The sequence below is a fragment of the Rhea pennata genome, chromosome 1 (assembly GCF_028389875.1).
Source record: "Rhea pennata isolate bPtePen1 chromosome 1, bPtePen1.pri, whole genome shotgun sequence".
Classification (NCBI taxonomy): Eukaryota; Metazoa; Chordata; class Aves; order Rheiformes; family Rheidae; genus Rhea; species Rhea pennata.
Genome location: NC_084663.1, coordinates 187,366,603 through 187,388,503, shown reverse-complemented (window position 1 = coordinate 187,388,503; position 21,901 = coordinate 187,366,603). Strand labels below are relative to the sequence as shown.

The window sequence follows — 21,901 nt, the reverse complement described above, 5'->3', positions numbered from 1 at the left end:
TCAGAAAAGTTAAAGTGGTTTGGTATCACAAATCACTTTTCAGTTTCTGCAATGGAAAACTGGATTATTATGTGCCTTTCCTTGTGTTTTCTTTACTATCAGTCCAAGGGTCGGTTATAGAAACCATCTGTCTTGCACTGCCATGGACAAGCCTCTGTGCAGATCTTCTGCTCCAGTACAAAGGTACTGGTCCCACCTCAGACTGCCTTACTGTACATTTTCAGGGTCAGTCATTTCAGAGGGATCTGAGTGCTTTCTTCAAATATTTAGCATGCTCAGCTGTATCACCTTCTCCTCAGAGAGGAACCTTCTGCAATCTCCAGGTGGTTCCACTGCTGTCATTCACAAACAGAACAAATTTAACCTGGAAGTTGTAAGGTAGAGAAACCTCAGATGTAAAATTCTTCTTCATTAGTTGGTGAAGCTGGGGAAACATGATCTTCCAGATGGGTTGCTCTCAAGGACTGTTTGGGCTCCTTGGAGAGAGATGCTGAAGGTGAAACTGAAGATGATATGAATAAGCTGGAAGACCGTTCAGACAGAGAAGGTAATGAACCACCCACTGACTCAGAGGTATTGCACATGACTGAGACAGGTCTTCCACTAGTAGCAGCCTGTTTAGTCCTACTGATACTTTGCCTTTGTGATGGAAGAGAAGTTCCTAAATCACTGCAAAATCCATTAAGAGCAGAGTATGCAGAGACCACTGACAGATCTGAGAAGGACAGCTTCCTCCCTGTGTCTACATCAGTCTCCAGTGCACCCTCTAAATCATCGATGTTAAGCCTGGGGCTGCATCTCCATGTTTTTAACCTGGTTGCAGGTGACTCGGTACTTAAAAACTGAAATGGTTCACTGAAATGAAAAGTCTCTGAGGATGAAGAAGAGCTCATTGAGGGCAAGCAGAATAGAGACTTGCTTCGTTGAAATGACCAGGAAATACTAGAGGCACTGCTGGATCTGCGTGTGAAGTCTCCCTGATCACTATGTCTCAAGTCCTGCTGGGAGAAACCAAGGTAATGACCAAGGCCATTTGTGTGATGCACCTTGTTTTGACCCATTTCTTTTGGTTGTTCTGAGACAGGTTGGTAGCTCTGAGGAAGACAGGCTGGCAGAGGGGTGAAGCGGGAATCTGTTGACGCAGATGGATACAGTAGCTTGTTCTGCATTGTAGACTTCCTATACCAACTATGTGCTTGCTGCAGCAGGGAAGGGGAGAAAAGAAGAAAGAGCACATCAGTGCTAAATTGGCAGTCTTACAAGCATAAGTCTCCATTGCTGAGCTGTTACTGCAAATAACTACAAAGCAGACTTCATTCAGTATGCTCACAGCAAACGTTTCACTTCAACAACAAAGAGAAAGCACCCTGCCAAAATCCCACACACTTACATAAGGAGCCTTGAAGACAACGAGAATAAATGGTAGAGAAGCCCTGCCTTGTGGGCTGAATTATACTAGCTTGGAATTCTCACTTACTATTGACTTTGATTCATTCATATTCTGTCTTCCAGACACTCTACCTTAGTGGAAGCTAAAGAATAAAAATGAAGAGACTAGAAATATATATATTATTCTTTCTCATTTCTTTGCTACTGTGGTGCAAATGACTTTATTTTTCCCCCCTCAAAAAGTCTTTAGCATAGCAACCTCATTTTCCCTCATCTCAACAGGAACTCATCTCTCCTTTCAACTCTCTTTCACATTTTGTCTTTCACATCTGGTTAACTGAATGTTGTTCTAGAACAGGATGTTGCTGTGTTAACTAGCTCCAAAAGATTAAAAGGAGAGCTTTAGACACCCAATTTGCATGTAGATACCTTCAATAAAGACACCTGACAGTCATGCATTTGGACCTGAATTTCACTCCTAGGACAGGATTCATTTGTCTACAAGTCAGAGATTTAAGAATTTGTGCAAAGTTAGAAGCTGTGACAAATGGGGAGCCAATACCCTCAGCAGCAGGAGGCCAGACTGCCTTGAGTATTTCACATGGCATGAGATATGGCTATGTAGGCAAGTCAATTGCCCTAGTGTCCAAGCAAGTGTAAACTTTTTCTTCATATCAATCATCTCTGCAAGGTTTTCACAAATTTGCATTTAAAAAAAAATCATTTAGAATTCCTCTTATTGGAATTTCTCACATGACGCAAAATTTAGATTTTTGTTCCAAACAGGAAGGGAAGTAATGGGACAAAGTACAGGAACATGCTCTTGAGAAGGAACAGTAATCTCAGGTATGGGACTTACCAGGAAGAAACAACAGACAAAATAGAATAACGTATCTTAGTCGCTGAGTGCTGTTAAAGTGACAACGTGTTGAGAAACATGATTCCAGGCAGTCTCAAGTGATTTAAATAAGTACTAATGCACTACATAAGATACCAGTAAGGCATCATCTGGAATGCTGCACATGACTCAAGTCATTCATATATAAAAAGGAGTAAATTCAAACTGAAAAAGTTGCAGCCACAGAAAAAAGAATGAACAAACTTCATTAAAAAACCCTAAAACTGAAAAAAAAGGAAAGAAAAAGAAAAGGTTTATAATCACAATAGAAGTGCAAAAACCTTTCTCCTGGGAGAAGTAGATAAAGATAGAGCTCTACACAGGAGATTACATGATGGGATAGAAAAGGATGAAACCTGGCAACCTAAAAGGTCTTTTTTAATCCCCTGTCTCTGAAAGAGCTTCCTGCATTGCTGATGATGACATCTTGTTAGTGCACATTGTATTGCCTTAGTGACCCAGATCTGTCGTATTTATCTTTGTCTTTCTTATTGCACTGATTTTATAGAAAAAAAAAAAGAATTTTCACATCTGTAAAAATCTTTTGCTCATTTGTGACTGCCTGGCTATAGATAATTTATAGGACAGCCAAAACCTAGGAGTTCACCTAGGCAATGTAAATAAATATATTCCAATATGTCCTTAATAAAGTATGTTAATTCATAATCTTTTTTGCATAATATAATAAGTTGTTTTCCTTTATGTTATAAAGAATTAAATGAATTAATGAGTAAAATTAACAACAGTACTGTAGCAGTTTCATTAACTGATAAAGAATCAAGAGTTTACAAGAGTCAATAAAATGAGTCAAATTGTCAACGAAATATTACCAGAAATGAATTTAGACCTCTATGTGAAACATTATTTATACAATAGATGAGTTAATTTGTTTTAGAAATTACTCAGCAAGATAAGAGACTTGTATCCCTGAAGAAAATATGAGCTGTTTCATAACCAAAGACATTTTTGGATAACCCAGAAGAGTATTATATGTTGAAAGTACAAAAGTAAATTGCCCCATTCTTTTCGTAGACTTGTGCAAGAAATCATTCCTCATTATACTGCTGTTTGCACTAAGTAAGAGCTCTTATCTTTTCTGTGCAGTAGCTCTGATAGCAGACAAACTACATGGAATCAATCACTGCACTTGATCGACTGACAGAAGTACTATATGTCACTTCTACCTATCAGAGGGAGGATTGCCTGGCCACGGCTTGTTTTTATGCTTGTGTTTAAGCAAACATAATTGATAATTTAGCCCATTAAGCACCTAAAGAACCTAATACTCCAAGCAAGTGCACTCTTCTTGTTTCTGAACACCTTTGCAAATGCAAGGCATGTGGGCCACAAGCACTGGTAGCAAATCAGACAAAGCTGTACCAGAAAACATAGAACTTCGGGGGATAGATCAGATACTTGCAGGAGGGATAGTTCTGTGGCAGTGTGAAAGTTTCTCCTTTATCTTGAGCAGACCACACTGACTGTGTGCATACGTAAAACAGAGCCCACAGACATCATAGGTAGGATTTAGCTGTGTAGTTAACACAGCTAATGAAGTCTGGTGACACCATAAAGATTCTCCCTAAAGCAGATTCTTGTATCTTGTTAGCTGAACTGCTCTCTAGATCCTTGGATTATATTGACTAGAAATCCATTGACTACAATGTGTGCCAGAGTGCAGGTCATGTAAATATATCTGCAGTTAGACACCACTTTTAGACTACAATCTCTGGAGCTGAACCAGGTCCTATAGAAATAACTCCAACAGTTTTATTTTGATTTGGTCTATGTAAAGATATTTTGGACGCTGGTATAAGCCTCTCGCATTTAAGTGATGGTATTACTTTATTATTATTTATTGACATAACTTTTTATTGATGTGTTCCAAAGAACAAGTAATTAATTTGGTCCCTCAACAGCCACTGAGAAATACTGAGCCTGATACAGTTAGCTAATTGTAGGTGTTTGAAATATTCCATCTGGCCTGCAAGCACACCCATAAACTGTTCCATGTCAGGTACTTCCCAGTTTTAAGCTCTTTCTAATATTGAAAGATTCTCCAAGTTAAATGAGCTCATGTTAATTTTGGTTGTAGATATCCAACACAATGACTACAGGCAGGACTAAATTACCAAGACTCAAGAGGATGCTTACTTGAGGCACTGCCTGCAGCAGAGTGGAGCAGAGGGCAGGTCAGTGCCAGGATAGATGGATAAAGTGAGACAGATCACCCCTGCTAGAAACCCTGAGGGCTCTTAAATAGGAACTTTCTAGCCAAGATGCAGATAAAAAGTAGAGACTCAAAGGAGAAGGGAACGCAGTTCTAAGTGGCAGCATTTGGAAGGGGCACCCTGCCCCATGTAGCCAAACAGCTTTAAGTACGTGGTCTAACTGAGAAGAAAAGTCTACTTTAGATAAGGTGGGTGTTTTAGGTTTTGGTTATTTTTTAACACTTTCTTCTTAGCTATTTTCACATTTCGGTGGACAGATCAAAGCATTTTATTTTGTAAAAGGCCAATTGGACTGGCAGGAGAGACTGTGAGACGCCACTAATGCAGTTTATTTCTGAACAGCTCTGTTTATGGAAGGAATTACTTACCTTCATCATTTTTTGTTTAGAAATGTTATGATTTAGAAGATCTGTTTTCCAATGTTGCTCTTCAGGATATGAGTGGAAAGGATGAATGCAAGCTTGAAATAATACGAGGATATTTTTAATACCTTCACCTTAAAGCAACATAACTGAAAGCTTTCCTGACTGAGGATGCTGGACTGCCTAACTGTGCTACAGGTGTCAGAAGCTCCATCTCACAAGAGAAACTGGAGGAAAGACTAATGAATGGAGATTACAGGCTAATCCTATATTCTGCAGAACTGGATTATGTGGACTAATAAGACTTCTCTGTATCTATATTCTGTGGCTTGTCACAGATCACAGAGAGGATTCAGTGTTTTAGCCAGGATTAAAACTCAGGCAAAACCAACTCCTAGTCCTGTGTCAAGGCCATAAGTTGTGCTCCCTCATATTACCCTCAAACTGTACATGGAGTGCAGCACATAGCATGCATGTTCATGCTATTGCTCCTCTTTATTTTGATCATACTGTGGATAATTATATGAAGTTTAAGAACCAAACAGTATTTCTCTGTGTGACTGTTCACAAGGAGAAACAATGACAAACAACGGGAAAACACTGATCTTCCACTACTGCTTGGGTCTTGGGCTGCTGAAAATAGCAAAACATGGATGTGTGTATTAAAGAGCATTATGCACAGTTACTCTTTCTAGCAGAATGCCTTTTTTCCCCTCTGTGAGTCTTCCTTTGACTTTGGAAGCAGTTCTATCAGCTTTAATTGTTCTTAATTCTTGTTCTTCTACATCTTCAGCCTCCTCATAGTTTTTCTGCATTGGCTATTACCTCAGTGCAGCCTGAGAAAGCACTGCCTGGTATAGCTGTGCCACCTGTCAGAAATGAGAATGGTAGAGATGCTAGAGAAGAGACAAGCTGTCTGACAGAACAAAGACTTGGCACAAACAGTTGTGCCACTGACACAAGTTTCTATCTATCTAAAAACTTGTTTTGTATTGAAATACAAAACACAGGGAGAGATTTGTCAGACTTTTACATAAATATGGATGGCAGGTGGCTATTGATTGAATAGATTAGCTCTCTGTTAGAACAATTTTTTTCATCTAGTGCAAATCCGATACTCATTTATGATCTCTGCACAAATCTTTGTGAAGCTTAGAGGGATTTAGAACCTTTGTACAGTACAGTATACTGTAGAAGAATTTCATGACAAATATGCAGAAATTCAATAAACAATCTGGGGAGAACGTCACAGAAATGTACTTTCCATTTCCCTTGGGCTGCTCATACCTAATGAGAAAAATTCACAAGTGCTTGTGTAGTCTATTTTAAGTATTCTGCTTTTTAAAAAAGTAGATACCAATCTTATTGTACATTATCTGTATTAAGCATTTCCAAAAGGCCTCAGCTGAGATCAGAACACAGTCAGACAGTCAGTACAGCAATGACATCACCATTAGATTTTGCCAGCTTTGTTCAACAGGAGTTCAATGATGTTTGTTTAACTGCTTTAAACCACTAGGACTGATCCAGAAATAAAAAAAAACAATGCAAAACCACTAGGACTGATCCAGAAATAAAAAAAAAAAAACGCAATTTGAGAAAAAGTGGCAGAGTTTAGTCCTCAATATAGTTTTTTCCTAGTGAAAAACTGACAAGACATTAATTATTTTTTATTTATCTTCCAGAGGAAACTTGACAGAATATCAAAAGACAAAATGTACAAATTCAACTTAAAATTGAACTGAACAGATTTTAAAAAGTGGCATGTACTATGTTACAAAACTAAAATGGGTGAGTGTCTTGTAGCACTACATAGATTCACTATCAACACTTTCTGTTGGATGTATTATAGGCATAGAGTCATCAGAAATCTTTCTATGCCATGAAGGATAATTGCACTAAAAGAAAAGACATAAAGTATCTTGTGATGAAGAAAAAACAGTTGAAAAATTCCTTCCTGTTTGAGATAACTACCATGACTTCAGCTCAGGATTTTGAGTCCCCACCAAAAACAATCATTAGTACTAAGAAGAATCAACACCTAAGGCACTAAAAGGAAAGGAAAATGTTGAGCGCAAGATTTTTTAAAACAGGAGATTAATATTAGACTTTTGGATTAATTAATTCTTATTTAGGCACTTGCCTTGACTGAGTCAATTTTTATCCCCAACATCTCTCATTTTCACCAGGTTCAACAGAAATTAAAAGTAATGCTTGTAAAAGCCCCTCTTAACACATTCTTATTCTTCCTTTTTGCTCTTCCTGCCTTTCTTTTCTCTTTGGGTTCAAATCTGCTCTATCTGTACTATTAATTTACACCTTTTGCAGCTCTTCTCTCATCTCCATTTTTCTCTCGCAGACCAAACTGTTCCCTGCAATAGTGCACTTTCTTCTCCCATCTTTGTCTTTCCTTTTTGCCTTTTCTGCCTCCTACTTTACTTGCTTCTCTTTTTCTCTTATATTTGCTCTTAACTGTAGTGACTCAAGACTACAACAGTGGAACTGCGCTTTCTTTCATTTATTTCCCAGATTCTGTAGCTGGTGATGCTTTTGAATAACAGGGACTATGTAATTTAACTGAATTTAAGACCAGACAGATCCATCCAGTCTGACCTTCTGTTTATCATTTCACAGATCATTAAGTCATTCCCTTGCTTAGCTCACTGACCCTTTAGCTAGACAAAAGCATTTCAGTTTTCTTGAGACTAAATCGCTGTATGTTTCAGGCAGGGCACACAGGACAGTTAGGTGCCTCAAATCCCAAGGCTTCTACAACAGTTGAGAATTGACCAATGCTCCTAGACTATCTACATGTTTTATCAAAATCATATGCATGCTGGATGACCAACTGGGGGCTGAGAGGAGAAGAGTGAATACTGCTTTGTGTGAGAGAGAGGAAACGCAGACTCAGGAAAGGTGACAGCATTTATTAGGTCAGCTGAAGTAAACGCAACCATGTCCATGGTGATCTGTCCTCTAAACATCTGGAAGGAAACAGAAACATCTCCTCAGCCTGCAGGATTTGGCTCTCCTTGGCCAAGATAAGCCTGGGATGCGTATCTTTCCTCATGCTGCAGATGACAGTAAAATGCTTCCCTCAGTCTAAGTGGGATTGGCAGATGAAGAGTTTTATCCTAACCTCAGATCCAGTAATTAGTTTGACCCTCAGCAGCTAATACCTGCTCCTGCTGCTCATACCTAGGACAGGGTGTTCTCTGCATTTTATGAGTTCTCTTGTCCCAGCTCCTTGCTTCAGTTAGGTCAGTCTCCAGTACTCTGTAAGAAGGCACAATTCTCATTCCCTTCTCTCAGCCTAAAATACACTTGGTCAGTTGTGCACCATAGAAAAATAATTTGCTCCTGATTTTTGCTTTCAGCCATCTTGGATGTGAGGTTTGAAAACAATTACACTTTTCTTGTACATATGTACATGTTTTAAATAAGCTGAGGGAAATAAGAACAATTTCGTTCTCTTCATGGCCCTAGAGAAAAGGGGACGAATAGAAGAGCATGAATCTCATAGTCACCTGTATATATTACACTGAATAAACAAAGAGGTATTCAGTTATAAACTTTTGATTCTTTTTGCTGTGTAACACATTTTCTGATGTCCACTCAGGCTTATAACCTTCATGCTACTTCCTGTCTTCAAGTCTTCTGCACTGTAAATTCTTATCACAGAATGCCCTTATGCATGAAGACAGCATACATCTGCAACCACAAATTTTTGCATTTTGTATTTTTTGTATGTCAGTATGCCAGGCATATTCAACAATTACATACTGAGCTTACATACATTTCATATATAAATGACTGTAATTCACCTCATGAAACCATGAGTGGATGCATTTTGTACACCAAACAATGGAAAAATCTCCAAGGTAGCAGATACCTGAGCTTTCAGGTAGCACAGCAGCAGATTAATGAGACTTAATGGCTGGGTCCACAGACAATGTTTTCTCAAAACCAAAGCTTCAGTTAATAAACCACGTTTTCTGAATATGATCATACTGCATCTGAATTTGAGAATACAGTGCCCAGTACAGGTAATCAGAAGGCTGCCTGATTACCTCAGCAACTCAGCCAAAAGATCCCTCTAATTAAAACATGCAGGTAGTTAACTTTTGTGTTATTATTTCAATGGTGTTCTCTAAAGCAACACTAGACAGAAAATACCCACCCCACAAACAGTATAGGGTCATCAGTATAACCTTTAATGGCAAAGAGACCAGGATTTTCATTTCTCTCAGCTTTCTAGCAATGTTGTCCACTCCTTGCAGCTAGAAATGATGGAGGAAGAAGGATTTCAGCATGAAATTGGTTATGAATTAGATGCCCAAATGGAGGTGGTGGGTACTGTTTAATAACCACTAGGGTTGCCTGCCTGGCACTCCATGAGGGCCCAGCTCTCCTGTGGGGCCTGAGTCTAGTCTGCCAGACCTCTTCTGGGTGTCTCAGGTATCCTCAGGCAACACAGTACAGCCTGTGTCAGTGGCACTAAGCCACTACTTAGGTGAGATTTTGCCTTTCCTCTCTCCCCCCAGATATGTCTGCATGTACATGTGCACACACACACAGAGCATTTAGAAAATACTGCCTAAATGCTATTTTTTGTACCTTTTCTTCCCTGTCCAAAGATATCCTCTTAGTTTAAGGAGGTCTTCTGTGCACTTTCTTCTCTCCGGTCCACCTGCTTCCCAAACATGCACGGCCAAGCTAAGCCGTTATTAGTTATTAACCTTTCCTGCTTCCCACATCGCACTGCCTGGCACGCAAATTCATTAGCACTTCAGCTGTCTCTGCAGGGATTATGTGCATAGGCAGCCAGGAATTTGGACAAGACCAATAAAACCAGCAGTATATGGTATATTCTCAGCTACTCTGTTCACATATTTTTTCCACTGCTCTTACAACAGCTCCCCAGAGCCCCTGCTTCTGGGCTTAGCAATGGTGAAATGACATGGGTGTCTTCCTCCGGGATGCAGACATGCTCTTAAGCTGTGCTCCTGCTAAAATCAATTTAGGCACATCCCTTTGCTTCAATTGGTTTATAGGTAGATATAGATCCTCAATATGGAAAAGATACTGCGACAAAATAATTTTGAAAGGCTTTCTTGCAAATGAAGGAATAAGGCCTCTAATATTAAACAGACTTCTCCTGCCCATGAATAACTTTATTTTCTCTTGCACTGATTTTATCTAAGCCCCTTGATAATTGCATTTGCAAAATGGGTTAAGAACATGGATCAATCTTGCTGGCAAGTATCCCAGTCCCTGTAAGCACATCAAGAAAAACACAGAAGTCACATCTTGTTAGTCTAATCATGAAAGTATATTCAAATTTCAAAGATTAAACATTGCCTGTTATAAAGAGGAGCTATAAATCTATCATTTTAGGCATAATTGCTAATTTTCATCTGTAGAGAGGCATAGAATCAATAAGCAGGAATTGAAAATATTCTGTTTACTACTGAATACCAACTGATGTGCAAGCTAAAAATATTATGATGTCATAGGTTGGATTCACATATTTGGGAATAGATGAAAGTTATTAATAACTACACTCTGTAAGAACTGCTGTACTACACTTTTAAAAAGTAGATATTCTAATCTGTTTTTAACTCAGAATGAGTTAAAACAATTCAAGGACTCTATGTATCACCAAATTCAGTGCTTCCTATAGCCCATGCTCCATCATACAATCCCTTTTCCTGAACAGGATGATCATTCTGTCTTAAATTAAGGTATCAACCTGTTTGCACCTGCTGGGAAACTGTTATGAATTTGGCCATGAGTATGAGTATCAGCTGGCTTAAATTTGTTTATTGCCTGTTTCTTTTTCCTGTGCCAAAAAAGTCACTTACATGAAATAGCCTTTTTCCATCCCTGCTGTTTACCTTCTGATATATTTTTAGAGAAGAGTCAGAGCTCCCTTCAAACTTGCTTTGGCTAGGCTACGGTTGCCCAAGTTCTTTCAGTTTTTATTTGTAAGACACTCTTTCCATCCCTGTGCACAAGCTGTGATCACTCCCCTGTACTGCTTCTGTCTGAAGTCACCTTTCTGGAGCCCAGAACTGCACATGGGTGAGGCCAGCAGTATCTCTGGCAATGGTACAAGCACTTCCCACACTCCATAGCGGATACTACATCTCATATATGCTCAGATCTGCATTTCTCTTTTCATGGTCAGGCTGCACTGGTCATTTGAAGTCACCTGAGCAAAAACATCATATATTCCCTCTTGCACAGTTATATAGCTCCACTTCTGATTCTACAGACTTGTTTAAAACCTGTATACCAGGATCCAGGCTTCATGACTTCACAGTTTCATAAATCAGAGATAAAAGTCTCTGTTTTCCTTTATTTTGTATATATTAAACTTCATTTGCTTCACCACACTTCTAATGTGATAATTTTCATTTCCATAACTTCATGCCTATTTGCAATTTTGCCCTCTTGTTCAGCATAATCACCCTCACTGAAAGCAGAAAAAAATAATTTAATCTGAGGACTGCTCTTAACAGTCTTTTCTTCTTTTTTAAGTATATGGCTAAAATCTTGTTTTGATTTTCTTTGCAAGGTTTACATCAGCCTGGTGGTTGGCAAATCTCATTTTTCATCTGTGCTGCCTGCCTCCTGTCATTTGTCAAAATTTGCTGTTTTGAAATTGAAAGCCTTATTTACAAGCCCTCTCAGTTTTTTCCTTCCCTTTAATTTACTCAAAACCAGTGCAAGATCACATAAACCAAAGTTATATCACATAGAAGAGGTCTACAGAAAAAACGAGGAAAAACGGATGTAGCTATGAGTGGTTACTGTGTAAAAGCACTGTGATGGCTCTTGTAAACTTAAGTTTGCAAGTTATCTCAGCCTAACACAGATACGCCTACAATGCCAGCAATCATCTTGACAAATTGATGAGTAACTTGGCAGAGGGGTAGGAAAGCTGATTTGCCTCCAGAGACCTGTATGTGTACTGTTCACTTCTGACATGAGGTACCTCTGTGGGCATCTTCTGCCAGAAGGCATCAAAGGATTTTGCCACCACCTGGATGTGGTAGATGCAGTACGCAGCTCTGCAAGAGGTCCATGCAGTGGACCCACATCCAAAACACTTCTTCTCAGAAATAAAGTTGGACAATTTGGCAAGCTTTATGAATGAAATCCACTCTAAAATTTATCCCACTCTAAAGCCTACACAGCAGTCTTCTAAAAGTGAGGGTCTGTGCTCTTGGATTCACATGCTTAGCAGCAATAAATACTTTTGCAGTGAAGGAATGCGCATTAACCTCTCTCTGGACTGCCACATATACCCCTCTGCAGAGTAGGAGAGCTATTAAAAGCTTGCTGCTGGTTATCCCATTTAACTAACTCAGATGCAGTGTGGTAAAGTGTGCCAATACAATGTGCAGATATGATGACTGCAGACATCCTCACAGGATCTGACTATGAGCACCTGATACTAGCTCTAAAGGAGAGTCTATGGGAGTGTGTCTGCTAGGTTGCTCTTTAAGGTGTATTTCTTTTCCTTCACCATCTTTTTCCCCATAATGATAATCACTGTGCAGGAGAGGTGCAGTTTGTCATTGCATTTTTTTCAAATTAATTCAAGAAAATATCATGTACCATCAGGCATTCCACTTGTCTTTCATAAAAATCTGCTAATTGAGAGCTATTTTATAAAACTCTGTCAGTGCCCGTATTTCTCATAAAACTACATCCATCAGCCATCATTTCTCCACATGGGCTCATAAGTCATTCTCTCCTAATTCCTTTAAACAACTACCTCATTTCAAATCATTCTTTGTGTAAACTGAAGCTAACTGATATGTGCACAGTATCATCAACTGCCTTCATGATTAGTTACACATACATAGTAAAGGTTTTTGAGTTTTTTCTTTAGCAGTAGCATCTCGGCTCTTCCAGCTAGGACAGAGCACTAGAAAAGCCTACCTTCCCTAGGGTTAGGTTAAGGTTTAAGTTAAGGTCTTAGGTTAAGCTTTCCTGTACAAAATCAATAAACATGCTTCTGTTTTCCTGTATACTGAACTTACCTGCAAAAGGATCCTATTTCCATCGTGGTCTTCAGTTTGCCATCTGCCTTCACTGATTGGGCTGCAAGAGTTGGGCAAGAGAGGAACAAGCTGTCCAACATCTTTTACTCTGAACTCCAGCACTGCTGACTCAGTCGGGGCTGGAATCTGGCCCTTTGGGAGTTTTTTTAAAGAGAACTGAATGTCTATGTCCATGTTAGAATAGATTGGGAAAACACAGAAGTCTGCTTTTTTCTGACATACTGGTCTTTTCAGGATTAACTCATACAATTTCAAAATGTCAACAAAATTTTCACTCCTGCAGTATATAGTGAAGCGGATAATTTCTTTTCCATAATGCACTGGGCGAATGGCCCACAGAGGAGTCCCTGGAGCCAAAGTGTAGAAGTCCTGGCTGCATGGCATGTAAGGCAGGAATTTCCCATGCACTTGCTCTGTGTGGTGGTAATGCCAAGGTGGCCGCTGAAAGGTTTCATGGAGTTGCAAGATCGGTTCTTCTCCATAATCCTCCTGCAGAAACAGAACGATGGCAAGGGCTGGCTGAGAAACACCAACCTTACCTTGCTTCCTGCGCTTCTGTGACACTCGTCTCTCTGAGACTCGAAACAGCTGAAGGTCTGGATGGATCCAGGCTAGAAGCTTATCAATGGCTTGCTGGAGAGTCTTAGATTCTCCTGGGTCTGTGATAATATGTACACTAACAAGGAATGGGTCCTGCACGTCTTCCACAGAAAGTTCACCTGATAGTATAAAAAGAAAAATATCCATTAGGATTTTAAACCTACTAATTTCCTCCACTGCTGTGAAGATTTAGGTGATCCTTTAAGAAGAAACAGACTACTCAGTCACACTGGGCTTTGTTTTCCTTTCTCTCAAGCTCACTTACAATAATCTAAAAATAAGGTACAGAGATATAGCAATAAGCAAAATAACCAGGAAGACAGAGAAGTTTTATTGTGCATACCACAACAGTTACTGCTTCTACTGAGGTAGCATCCAAAAGACGTTACCCAATGTGAATTTCTGTGCTAGAAAAGAACTGCCCGAAGAGTTGACAGCTAGGAAAAACAAAAACATTGATAAAGAGTGAGGATGGAAAGGATACTAATAATGTGCAGAATGATTGGGGTGGACAGTGTTCATACCATTTAATTTGTGCCATCTGGCTTGGGGCATGGAAATTATATCACTGAACTCCACTCTACCATTCTGCCATTGGAGTTTTCCACCAAGAGTGCTCTGTGTCCTGAAGGCAAGTGTTTTTAATAAGCCAGGCAAAGTTTGTAGGGAGAAGTAATATCTTTTATTAGACCAACTGATACAGCTAGGAAAAAAAAATAGACAAGCCTTCAGGCACGCAAGCCCTTCTTCAGGAAAAGATATTAACCTCTCCATAGAAATCCTGCACTGTTTATATCTTTAGACCATCAAGACTACAACAATACTATTGCTTCAAGGATTTTTTAAGATTAGGGAAGACTGGCAAAAGCAGGAAGCATGAAAAATTACACTCACTCAAGGGAAAAAAGAAATCTCTAGTGTAGCACTGGGAATCTTCAAATGTGCTCTATAGGCCAAGGCCCCTAAAAGCTCTCTGACAGCTTAGCAGCAGAGCAATGGCCTGTTGGAGGGCTGGGGAGAAAACGTCATTATTGTTCTGCTGAAGTTGCATGCCAAAAAAGGTAAACATAAAAGACAAGACAAGTTAATACATTGTTCAAGTAATCTGAATATTGTTGCTCAAATGAATCACTTTATTTGATGTTCTGAAAATACCCACATGTATAAGATCCAAGCCTGCGCACAAAACCTTGATGTGTGAAGACGCAGAAAGGCTTCCCAAGCTTTTCACTGTGCAGAACACATTTAATAGAGTGATTGTCTCACATACTGTTTCCCCTCCTAATGGCAATCATACGAGCCTCTCGCTCTCCTCCCCTGGAATCAGAATAACATTCCTGTGATACTTCAGCAATTGCTTTAATGGAAAAGCAGTATTATACAAGCAGTGTATTTAGTTGTCTTTAATGTGGAAGAACTGTAAGACATGGAGAGGAGTTAAATATAACTGTGTAGCTTTCCAAAGGTGACCAGAGAATATACCATCAATCTCAATTTAAGAGCTCCTGAAATACGTGGTATGCAGAGCAAATAGTAAACACGCATTTTGCCTAGAGTAGATTTATAAAAAACAAGTAGATAATCAAAAATACACTCACAACAAAGTTCTTGTATATCTGCATGAAATTGGTGATGTGGAGTGATTTTGTTAAATGGTTAATGGAAAAAATCCCAAATTTGAAGCAAAAGAAATCTCTGTCAGTATATCATAGTAGGCTCTGCTGTAACACTTGTTACTAGTTGGTAATTTTTAGAGATATCTACTGCAGATAGTCAAAGTGTGGGAGAAAGATAAGGGGTGTGTGTGGGGGTAGATGTCTCATGGCCCTGTGCATTAGGCAGCAGGATAGGAAGGAAAACAAATTGCAGAGACAGTGATCTAATAAAACTAGAAAGAAAACAATCACCATAGCTACATAGTCATTCATTTTCTAAGATCGGTATAGAAGATGTTCAGCTCTCTTCTACTGCCATTTCTTTTGTCACACAAATGCTACCAAAGCCTGCAACAAGCGACAGGCTTGATATTTATGCATATAAATGGCTGCAGCTTTGAAAGAAGCCTGGGCTCAACAATGTGAAGCAAAGAACCATCGTTCCTGTAGGCTTCTTGTTTTACACTGAAAAAAATCCCTGAGTATGGCTTTTCTGCCCTCCTGTTGCTCAGCATGGTGCATGGACACTGAATGGTCTAAAGCATTTTTCAAAAGTGAAGCCCTGGGGGAGCCAGCCGGTATTAGTATTCTGCAGCTATTGCTGACTGTGTCCATCAGCACCAGACGCCAGAACAGTCAGCTCCGGAAGGCCACCAAAGCTCTGCACAAAACCATCATTAGGAGCTATGATAATACACACAGGCAGAGAAAACCACCCTTTTTTGAACCAGAAGTAACTATGCTGAAGAGGAAAAAGCATAATGGATCAGAAAGAGCTTCAGTACCTATTTTATGTTAGCAAAGATAGTCTTACTGTAAATGGGCGCCACTTTTACACATCTCATTATGTGGCTGCTGTGCTTATAAAAGACCAGCCCTTTTCATTTAGAAAGGAAAAACAGAAATACAAGAAAAGCAAAAACAGGAGACAAGAAGCTGAGAGAAACTTCCCCTGAGCTAATGATAAGCTGCAAATTGTTTCTACTTTACTAACAATTCTTTTTGCTCCAGCTCACAAGGGAGGGAGGAAATGGCACCATTTCTCACGACATAGTTCAATCTGCCCTCTGGCAAACTGTCACAGAAGCAAATGAAAGCTCTGCATACGTATTAGCCTTCCTGTGTTACTAGTTAATCCCACAGAAAATATCAAAATGCTGAGGCATCTATTTGAAAATAAGCTCTACAGTTCTCACAGCTATTACATTTTTTTTCCCTACGACAGAAGGGAATTAGTTCCTTCTGAGTGGTAAAGCACTAACACTGCTAAGAGGTAAACACCACCAAGATAGAGAATTTTACAACTTTAAACTTTTTACTCATCTGTTAGCTAGCATTACCAACTCTGCGAGGCTAAAGCACAGACCTGCTGGTAAACAAGACAGCCCAAAGGCTGAGGGGTTGTCGCACTTCATGTCCTAAAGCTGGGAGCTGAAGGTGACCTGCCTATTTTATGATTAAGCCTTGGATGGGTCTTTATGTGTTATTGTGTTGCTGATGCAATATTTAACTATACACTTTTTTAAAAAACTTCCTGCAAAACAGAACTGTTATCTTGTCCTCTGTTCTTCCTCCCCTGCTTCCCCTGCCCAGGTATGAGGATTTACTTCTCAGAAAGATATTCTGACAGAAAGCAGTGGGTGCTGTCAAATTGGTCTGTGTTAGCTGCCTCTTCTGGATACTACTTCAGCACTATTCCAGTTGCCGTGTCTTAGGGGTGGACCCGACAGGGACCAATCTGTCTAGACTAGCTGTCTTCATTCCCTGCTCAGTACCTGGAGAGAGCCTGCTGCCTCTGAAAAAAGTCTGCAGAGGCTAATCCTGCCCGTCCAATTTCTTTCTTCTCCCCTCACTGTCAAGAGGGAGATGCCTCCACAAGATGCAGCATCTATCTCTGTATCCAGAGACTGCCCAGCTCACCCTGACAAGATGCACCTACTAGGACAGTTGTGGCAGCAGTGATGATTTAGCAACACCAATACCCATACACAAAGTGGGAAGCGATGAGTTAACTGCCCTGCTTCCTTGGGGGAGGGGGTATGCTGTCAAGCTCAGCCTCTTTGGTATCTGGGTAACACCACTCTTATTGAAGCTGGCCAGGAATGCAGAATTTCTTGTGTGGAAGCAAGCACAAGCGAGCATAAGCTAGAGGTCTGTAGCCCTAGTAGCCAAGCTCAGCTAGAAGTAGGTAGAACAGGAGATGCAGCCTCTTTTCCACAGAATACGTATGTATTTTATACATTAGACCATATCAGAGGCAAAACATCCCCAGAGGAAAGGAGTAGTTTTCCCCTCTGTCAGATTAGTATCCCTCTTGCATCTGCCTTTTGGCCCCTGGACTCTTGCATACCTGGCTCTAGGAGATGAAAAACAGTTAGTGCAGTTATCAGGCTGTGCCTGGAAACAGTCCCCGTGCGGGAGGCAAAGACACACGCTCCCTGAAGCGGTCATCCATGAACTGCTCAAGGCCCTTCCTTTCTTGTGGAGTGCTACAACCACTCTATTTCTGAGGGGGGGGGGGGGGGAAACTCTCCCATTGGAAGTCTTAATACTATCTCATTTCCAGGCTTCTCCAGCGGACTTAGCTGGAACTAGTTGTCTACCTAAATTCACACCATGGAGGTGTGAGATAACCACTTGTCTAAAACACCTCTGCTAAGCTTCTGCTGGTGAGTCAAGATGTCATCACAGAATCGTAGAGCTAGTAAGGTTGGAAGGGACTTCTGGAGATCATCTAGTCCAACCCTGAAGCAAGTGGCCCATACGGGGATCGAACCCACGACCTTGGCATTACTAGCACCATGCTCTAATCAACTGAGCTAAACCTACATATGGACCCAAAGATCCTTCAGACTCTCCAGGGAGATACTTAATGAATTGAATTACCTACAGGGTTAGGCAAACCTGGGAAGTATGCAAGTTAGAATGTAGTCTGAGGCAAAGATAGATTTTTAGATAGACTGGATCCTGGCCCCAGTTTCTGCATGGGAAAATGTATATACAAACTGTTAGATAATTTCAAATTTCCATGCACTCACATTTTCAATTTTCTATCAAGGAAACTGAGGAAAAAATATTCAAATATTTGACATAAATCATCTTTTGAGCTGACTCACATCACTGCATTGTAAACACTAGAGCACTAACTTGCAGTTTCTTGTTGTGGTATGCTGTTTGATGGGAACCAAAATCTGAACATCTCTGCTCCCCTGTGCACTAAATTCCCTACTGCTACACGAGGCAGTAAGACTTCAAATTTCATTCTGACAGAAATGTGCTATACTCTAAGGAATGTAAACAAGGAAGAGAGAGGATTAGAATGTGTGCAACGTGCTCCTGAATTACAGCTTCCATCAGACAGTACACTGTTATCAGGGTATAATAAAATTATTCAAAACAAATTATAAGATATTTTGTTTATTGTTAACAAATGAAAATATTTCAACTGTAGGAATGCAGGAGAATTTTAATTGTATAAACAGCGTCAGAATAAAACATTATACTATTTCCTAATTGAGACTTCTCAGGATTTCTGTTGGATATGGAATTTCAGGATTTCTCCATTTTAATCCCATTCCAAAACACAAACAAATGCCGAAATGCCTGCATTTCTCATTGAACAAGACCTTTATATTTTATTTTACTCTAATGCAAAACTGGTGTGCCAAGTGAAAGGCTCATGAGTAGGCACAAAGAAAGATGCTATTCTCATAAACAAGCACATCGTTTTATCAGCAGTTGTGACAGAAGTAGTTACTGACCACCTCTGGCAGCAGAACCCACTGGTAGGGGTGGCCAGTAACCATAATTCATCATGCTTTGATGAAAGCATCAATAATCTTTTGAACAAGCAGGATGTGACAGATTCACCAGAGACTCCATTCTCTTTCTCTTGAGTTTAACAGCATCTGACAAATGCAGGACTGCAGGATAACATGTTTCTCAGCATGCCCTGCTTTTTGCACCACCTCAAACTCATGAAGGACATTCAGAAGCAATGAGGAAGGGGATGGTCTGCATGGCATAGCTGCAAAAAGAGAAACTGCCTTCATGCTTCCATCAGAACAGCATTTTCCTAGAGAGCTGCAGCTGGCTGTTCTCTGATAGAGATAATGGTGCCATGGTGTTCCCTCCTCCATCCTTACTAAGGTATCATAGGCAATGCATAGCAGACCAGCATATACTGACACGTAATGCAACATGTTCAGTCAGCTTCTCCAAATGAGCATGATACAGGTGCTCCGTGTTGTTTTCCTATCACTTTTGAATCCCCAAAACCCATACTGAGCAGAAATAAGACTGGAAAATAAAGCTCATTACCTGCCCACTGGAGATAAAAAGCCTTCTTCGATACATTAAAATGAACAGTTTTTCAAGGAGATGTCATTGCCCTTAGTGTACAGCATGCACTCAACCCTGCAGCAGTGACTTTTACCAAAAAGTGATACTTAATGCCCACACAGGCACTGCATGATCAGCTAAAGGCAATGGCAGCTTTTAATCACCTGGCATGGTTGCTGTTAGAAGTGTAGCAATTGCAGCTCACCTTAGTAACGCTAAGTCTCAACTGAAACGCCTCACAGTGCTACAGCTCTCTGGGAATTCCAGTTCCTCCCTCAACTGCTTCGTTGCTCTGACTTGCCAAAGGGTAAAACCTCATGATCAGCTGCTGCTCTCTCTAGCCCTTTATCTCTCCATGCATTCCTGTCTACTCCCTCACGTTAGCCTGAGTACTCATGCAGCTATGCAGCTCAAGCCGCACCCTAACACTCACTCACCCACCCATTTACAGTCATGCCCAGTCAACAGTGCCAAGATCACCACCTCAACATGCCTTCAGAATCATACTTCTCCCTTCTTACCCATAGGAAACGCAAACGTTGTGACCTGAAGTCATCCACTGGAAAATAAGGCACCTAAGAGATGTCTTCCATTCAGAGGCTGTTTGTCTGGTGCTCCTTTTGTAGTCACAATCAAATCTGTGACAGGGCTCATCACCTTCCATTGCCTACAGTGGGAGCCAAGAGTAATTACACTTCCATCTTGGGCACCTCAGCTACACAACTAAAATTAGAAGGAATGGTTGTGGGCCAGTGTACTTATCTTTAAGATCATTCTCATTCTGCTAACTTATCTTGCTGTACTTTGTCAACAAATGAGACATGCTTCTACAATGACCATTATGAAAGAAATGCTCTTGAACTACTTGACTGCCATGTCTTCTACTACATCCTTGAAACAAACTTTGTTTCTTTCACAGTCAAACTGCTAGCTGATCACAGCAATGCAAGCAGTCAGAGGCTGCTTCAGTCATGAATGTATGCTCTCTCCCTATTCCCTTTCTCTCTCCCCTACCCCCCATCCCCAATCCCTCACAGCACTGCAACTTCCTCACGTCTCCTAACTACCTAGCAAACAAGAATCAGTTCAACTTGGTATAAACACATGTATGTATTGCCTGTGTGCTGACTGCTCAGCTGCAGGCCAGAAAGAATAGGTACCTTGAGCTCGTATCAATCTTATTTCTCCGCTGAGACAAAAAAGTGTTCCTCTGCCTTTTATCTAGTGGCTGATTTTGATGAAACCGGCGGGAACTTGAAGATCTCAGAGATCTTCATTTCTCTATCAAAGATCCCTGGACATGGACAAAGGGCTGAAAAACATGAAGACAGCTGGCATAATCATATCATGGGTCCCTTCAAAAACAGGCTAAAAAGAAGGGGACTTGAAGAAGGGGACTTGAGTGTCACATTGTGTTTCTAGCTATGCTTTTTAATCCTGTGTCCATGACACTGCCGCCTTCTCTTTGCAACATCCATGTGCTCCAGATAGACTTTATGCAGCCTGTAGGCATGTCAAAGCAGAGGTTGTGTTTTACTATATATTAAGCACCTAGACAAAAGGCCTCCAACTCCCAAAAGGAGGTTTATGGGATCTTCACACAAACGAACAGTGGGAATCCACAGCAGGTGCTTTCATACCATAGTTGCAAACAAGCAAGCTTGACAATTCCTTTTAAGTGCCTTCAAGGATAATGATTTTTCACCAATATTATGGTGTTCTCCACAAGCTCTTTACTCTTCATACTGCATGGTGTTCATGGAACCTGGCATTCTCCTCCACCCAAATATGCTGCTGATGCTATACCCTATATTGATAACCACAATGTTACAAATAGTTAAGTCTCAATTAAAAAAAAAAATCCTTATTATTTACTCTGGAGAGCATAGAGGTCTTATTTAAGTGCTCTTAACTACAACTTTACAACTTGCTGGAAAGCAAAAATGGCAAAATGTTAATGCAGTCATACAGCTTCAGGAATTAAGATTTAGAAAATTCACCACTATGGCAAGCTAGTGTTAAAATGGCTCTTACACTTAGCTCTGCTTGCTTGTGCTTTCATATATTATGATGGTGCTGGGGATTTCTAACTTATTTTTTTAAGAGCACATTTAGAGTCTAGTCTCTGGTACTCACCCTAAACTTTTACTTGTTACTCGTACATGGAGCAAGACAGCATTTTGCATTTCTGGATACACTCATGTACACCACACAATGAATCCAAATCTGTCACAGGACCCTCTCATTCTGGTCAGAGATACCAGCTTTTCAACCTCATTTACATCAAATTCATACTCATCCTTTACTCCACAGCTCACTTCCTAACTTGCTACATGTACTTGCAATGAAC

The 21,901-nt window shown here is 40.3% G+C and overlaps 1 protein-coding gene across 1 annotated transcript in view; it reads right to left on the bottom strand.

The window, feature by feature from the left end:
* Positions 1-389: 389 nt before the first annotated feature.
* Positions 390-21,901, bottom strand: part of FAM124A (family with sequence similarity 124 member A) — a 43,666-nt gene continuing 22,154 nt past the window's right edge. Inside the window, exons 3-4 of the mRNA XM_062576560.1 lie at positions 12,935-13,674; positions 390-1,199 (exon numbers count right to left, since the gene is read on the bottom strand). Of these exons, the coding sequence (XP_062432544.1) occupies positions 390-1,199; positions 12,935-13,674 (1,550 nt within the window). The remainder of the gene's footprint in view (positions 1,200-12,934; positions 13,675-21,901) is intronic.